Source organism: Buceros rhinoceros, unplaced genomic scaffold, assembly GCF_000710305.1.
Source record: "Buceros rhinoceros silvestris isolate BGI_N320 unplaced genomic scaffold, ASM71030v1 scaffold15170, whole genome shotgun sequence".
NCBI classification, from domain to species: domain Eukaryota; kingdom Metazoa; phylum Chordata; class Aves; order Bucerotiformes; family Bucerotidae; genus Buceros; species Buceros rhinoceros.
The window spans coordinates 46,836-52,682 of NW_010389216.1; the positions used below are offsets into that span (position 1 = coordinate 46,836).

Consider the following 5,847-nt stretch of genomic DNA (forward strand, 5'->3'; position numbering starts at 1 on the left):
GTGTGCTGTGCATCACTTGCAGCACAGCTGATGGCAGACTTATTTAAAGGAAAATATTTAGGAATTTAATTAGTGCATATAACCATTTAATTATGTTAATGAAACAAAAAAATAGGAGCTGGATTTGAGATGCTTCATAAGGAGAGGGATTCTCATTTGACTGTCCCTCTCCATCCCCATATAGCCATCTTATAGGCATAGGTGTCCTCTTTTACCTTCCTCTGGTCCTCTCCTTCCCCAGAGGACAGGAGGCTTCCCAGATCCCATCTCTCAGGCCTTTAAACAATGAGGTGACAGCAGAGCTTCCTGGTGTCGGTGAGAGCCAAAAGTGCCCTCCCAGCAGCAGTGGTCTGGTACCACTGAGACAAACCCAAAACTGCAGGGAACTCAAGGGCAGCCCGACGTGTGCCCTGTGCATTTTGACACACTGAAGCTACCCAGCAGCGGGTTGCTGGCAGTAACGTCTTTCTCCTTTCCTCTTTCTTTATTTGCCCAAGTTTGTCCACTACCTCCAATGGTGAGTCATGGAGACTACATCTGCCACCCGCGGCCTTGCGAGCGTTACAACCACGGGACGGTGGTGGAGTTTTACTGTGATCCTGGTTACACCCTCACCAACGACTACAAGTACATCACCTGCCAGTACGGAGAGTGGTTCCCCTCCTACCAAGTGTACTGTGTCAAAACAGGTAAGGAGGCAACAACGACATTACTCCTAACCTCTTAGAGTCTCTCTTTTTTAGACCAGATTTGTTGGTCTGTAGTGCCTGGTGAACTTCATCTGTTTTGTGGTTAGTCATGAACATTGATTTTGAGATGCTATTAAATATAGTGCCATTCCAAGATCCCAAATGATCCTAAACCATTTCAATTGTTAGCTCTTCAAATGTACTTTGTCACATCTTCTGGATATTTTATATATGTATATAAGCTAAGGTCACGTTTGCATGTATAAAAAAAAGTCAAGGGGAGAAAACAAGGTCCAGCCCCTGTGGCAGCTTAATGTTACAGTTGTTTTTGCTATATGGCGTTGGGTTCATGTGTGGGTTTAGAACATATGTATAAAAGATGTCTTGTACTAACTGGCACTTCTGCATGTCGTTGAAGTATTAATACAAAATGACAGTGGTAACAATCAAGCACAACTCTTGTATTGCCTTTTCGTTACAGAGCAAACCTGGCCAAATACACAGGAGACCCTCCTGACTACATGGAAAATAGTGGCATTTACTGCCACCAGCGTTCTATTAGTACTGCTACTGGTTATTTTAGCCAGGATGTTCCAGACCAAATTTAAGACACATTTCCTTCCAAGGTTTGTACTGGTTTTTTCTTTCTTTTTTTTCTTTTTGATCAAGGGCCTTGATTCAGTTTTCACATTCAGCATTCCTTGCTGAGCAGACAGTGGCTCATGAGCCCTGCAGATACCACCTTCTTCTGCTCTAAGCAGAAGTCTCTGAGCCACTGGTGCGGAAGGGCACCCCCAAAAACTCACAGAGGGCCTTTCTGCAACTAAGAGAAAAGGCAAAGTTTGCCAGATTCACTTTGGGAGTAATTACAGCTCTGCTGCTGGGAACTGCTGCTTCTGCATGTAAAAATAGCTGACAATATTTTTAAATACTCATTTTCAGGTGCTGGGGGAATTAATTTTTTAACTTCTATAGACTTAGTAATGTAAAGCAAGAATTTCTTTTCTCTCTATTGGCAAATTTATATTAAAAGTTTGCTTTCCCTTCATGGGTATTATTTTCACCATGATCCGTAAGCATCTCCTGCATCTTCCTTTACACCATGCGCTATCTGTGAGCATTTGTCACAGATTCTCACAGCACTCCTCCTGAGACAGGTAGGTGGGGATTGTTATTGTTACTATCACCTTACAGCTGCCAACACAAAGGCAGGCATGCTGAGTTTGAGGCAAAGCTAGTACTGCGTCGGTGTTTAGACTTGGTTCTAGTTTTCAGTCTGTTCAGTTTGCCATGGACCTTGACTGTGCGGCTTCTCTCCAGTGCTTGCTTTTTCTCATGTCTTTATTCTACCATGTGCAGAAAGGGGGAAAATCTGTATGTCAGTAAACATGTCCCCATGCCAATGCAGCAGAAGGGACTTGGTGATCTAGATGTTAAATATATGCGTACGTAAAAGCATAGAGATTATAAGTAATGTGAAAATGTATCTATCTCTATATATGTGCATATGTACCGTGTATGGGGGCAGTACCTGTACGTACACAACCGGGGAGATCTCTGGGGCAATGGGTTGCATTACGGAGAGCTTCATAGCCCGTATTTGTCTAGCTTATGGAAATGGCTTTCTGTCCTCTCCTTTTCAGAGGTTTGCATGCCCTGCAGGTACCCGGGACCAACTCCCTCCTGCTAGGACTATACTGTGGTTTAATTGGCTACTAAATACTTCAGGGTTTAACAGACCTTCCCAAGTAATGGAAATGTTTCACTTAAAAAAGAAGTCAGCTTATAGGATTTCACAGACCTTCCCAAGTAATGGAAATGTTTCACTTAAAAAAGAAGTCAGCTTAGTACTGGTTACAGAAGCCTTCATGCTTTGAAAATAAGACCTAAAGGAGGCCACAAATCTGGCCACCAAAGCCCTGTCATCCAGTTGTAGTCATCTCAGCGTCTGTCTACACAGGCTGTAAAAAGTTACGTGCTCTAGCACACATCTTTCCAGGGGTTCAGACACTTCTGACTGGCGAACTACATCTGTGATCTTACATCCATGATACCTACTGTACACAGCACAGCACAAGGTGCTCCTTATCTCTTCCAGGCACCTGTTTTCCTTCCCTTCTTAAAATTGCTCTTCACATTCCTGGTTTTATTTTTCTGATTGTAACAGATTCCACCTGGCTGTCAACCTGAAGAGAATTTTGCAAACCTGTGAAGCAAACATTTCTGTTAATGTTAACGACCCTGTAGCTTCATTTTGCATGACAAGGAAGTGCTGTGTTTAGTTAAGTTTAGTGGTTGCTCTGAGGTACTTCTCATACGCTCCTGCTTTCTGTGATAACTTGTCTGTGTTTGGCGTAGAGGCAGCCAGGAGGGCTCCATGGGTGACCCCGACTTTGTGGTGGTGGATGGCGTTCCTGTCATGCTGCCTTCCTATGATGAAGCTGTAAGCAGCGGCTTGAATGCTCTGGCACCTGGATACTCAGCTACCACAGACCAGAGGCATAGTTTGCAGACAGAAGATCAGAATCCTCCCGCTTACCCTGGCCCCAGGATTACAGACATGCTGCCTAGCGAATTTGAGACCCGTGACAGTAGGTCGGGCTCCTCTGAACTGCTCCAAAGTTTGTACCCATCCCCAGCATGCCAAGCAGCAGCGCTTCCCGGTTCAGATCGAACTGACGTGTCCTGTAGCACTGCCGGGGAGGCTGCGTCCACGAGTCCGCGGATCGATATTGCAGATGGTGAGTCTTGCATAGATGCAATAGGTGAGTCCAAACAGGAGCCATCATTTTTTTGTACTGTCAGAGCAGGAATAAACCCAGCGCACTTGCTCGTACTTTCTCCGTGGTTTTGTCCACATTTAAATTTGGGCATTCTTTTAACCATACAACACCATGGTCATAGAGCTTTGTGTCTGCGATGTGCCCTTGCCAGGTGTGGTGCAAAGGGTTTGAATCCCAGGCCAGAAGGTTCCTGTCCAGACCCCGTAACAGCAGGGTGATATCAGCAACCTCCCGTGTACAGCAGCAAAGCCAACCATCATCTTGCTTGTGTTGGTCTGTTTGCCTGCTCCTCAACTCCTAAGCTCACAACTCCCTCACATGCCATGGCTTTCACAGCATAGAAGAGGATTTTCTCCTTAAAATAGGAAGCAAATCGTGTTTTCACACTCAGCCAAAATTAGCAGCCTTTCTTAACTCATCATGCCTGCGCGTACAGCAGACTGTTCCGTCTGAGGCATGGGCACGTTAAACCATGGACATGGAATGCGCAGCATGAAGAGGAATGAATCCGCAGGACCGTGTACCATTAGGGAGATTGCCCTATATTACCGCCTGCATTTAAATCAAACATGAGCGTGCAGTGATTCATTTCATCGAGTTCTAAAGGAGCTGGGTGGTGCTCTGCTCAGCGCGCTTAGGCAACCAGACTGCTTTCTGTGGAGACGTTTAGGGGCGGCTCTGATCCTGCTCTGCCCAGTCACTGACGGTCCTGAGGCAAAGAGCTGAAGCCCAATGTCCTAAATTCAGTGTGACTGAAGGTCTGGGTGGAGGAACTCTTCCTGCTTCATAGGGTGGATCTAACTTTTAATGGTATCACAAGGGGAAAAGGACAGCTAGAAGGAGGAAGGCGAAATTGCGATAATGCCAGTAGAAGTCCCTGCCTGCTCTGCAAGCTGTTTCAGTGATTAATGTAGTGGAAAGGATGTTTGCATTCAGGTTTTTGTGGGCCTATCTTGTCTTAGAAAATCTGGGCAGTTTTAGTTTTCCTGTAGCTGTTAGAGCAGAAGTGGGTCTCGAATTGGTGATACCGTATGTCTTGTTCGGGTATTTGCAATGTCCATTTCTGGTTTTGTAGAACTGCTATACTAATGCTCTGCAAAAGTACAAAGGGAAGTTACAGTCGCAATCAATCCTATTTCTTTTTTCCCCCTAGAGATTCCTTTGATGGAAGAAGACCCTTAGCCTGCACAGAGATGTGTCTTTGTCGCATTGTACTGTTGGGTGACATGAATCTCGAGGATTTAAAGATAGAAAAGACTATCTGTGGATTTGGGGAGGGTGTTTTCCTACTTACCAATTTTCCACGCGACAATGTCACCAGACTGGGTGTACATCTTGTCCCCATCTGGGTGTACACAGTGGGGATAACAGCATCAGCGTTTGGAACAGCAGCCGTTTTATGAATGAATCCTGGGGATTTGATGAGAGCGGATGTAGAAAAAGAACTCTGGCTTTTTAGAAATTAAATGTATATCTGCATCGCAGAAAGTCATATGGTTCTGTAAGATGTTATTGGATTTTGATACTAACTGCCTCACAAAAGCATGTCAAAGTCTGTACATTTGCTTATAAAGACTGCTTTAAATGAACTATGGATCTCTAGTTTATGAAGAATCCTTACAAGGTTAAAAAAATTCTAGTACTGAAACGCAAAAAAAAAAAAAAAAAGAGGAAAGATCCTCTTTGGCTTTCCTATGATAACCAGGAAGCTTTTGATTTAGTTGTTGGTGATTTTGTTTCAGACCATGTCTGCAGAAAATATAACAGAAATGATGGGATTCATATATACTTTGATGTATGATAGCAAATATATATATATATATTTAAAAACTCTTAAAGAGAAAGAAAAGGAAAGACTCCCAGGTCACATGATGATCTGGAGATTTTTTTTAAAGGTAAGGCAAAATTTATATCATATACAATATTCAAGGTGAAGTATCGATATTTGTATTTATGCAAGACTTCTGTGACTACATTGCATTTGATAAATCCTGCTATAATATGAGAGATCTAGAAGATGTTAAAATTATGAAATATGTGCTTAAGAAATTTTGAACTTCCCTGCTTCAACCTTTCTTGAGCTCTTGCAAATATATACATACCAGAGTAATCTACAGTCATAGCCCAGAGTACTGCCATGTCCCTGTAGGTTGTGCAAGTATTCTGAGCCATTATTGTAGAATACTTTTTAAAAAAAATAATAAAGTTCTGTTTCAGTTCTTTTGACTTATCCAGCTGTGTGTAGTTGGCCTTTTTTTCCCTTCCCCACTTCTTTCACCAGCTCCCAGCTGAAGGCTGGAAAGGCAGCAGAACACCTGCAGTGTGGCACGTTCAGCTTTATATTCATTATCGAGCTACAGGTGGAGAGAGCGGTT

At 43.5% G+C, this 5,847-nt stretch overlaps 1 protein-coding gene across 1 annotated transcript in view; it reads left to right on the forward strand.

Moving 5' to 3' along the window:
- SUSD4 (sushi domain containing 4) overlaps positions 1 to 5,305 on the forward strand; it is a gene marked incomplete at its 5' end in the record, with an annotated part of 33,288 nt that extends 27,983 nt beyond the window's left edge. The window contains 4 exons of the mRNA XM_010133542.1: positions 498 to 689; positions 1,171 to 1,315; positions 3,048 to 3,430; positions 4,626 to 5,305. Coding sequence (XP_010131844.1) covers positions 498 to 689; positions 1,171 to 1,315; positions 3,048 to 3,430; positions 4,626 to 4,654 — 749 coding nt within the window. The remainder of the gene's footprint in view (positions 1 to 497; positions 690 to 1,170; positions 1,316 to 3,047; positions 3,431 to 4,625) is intronic.
- Positions 5,306 to 5,847: the final 542 nt, after the last annotated feature.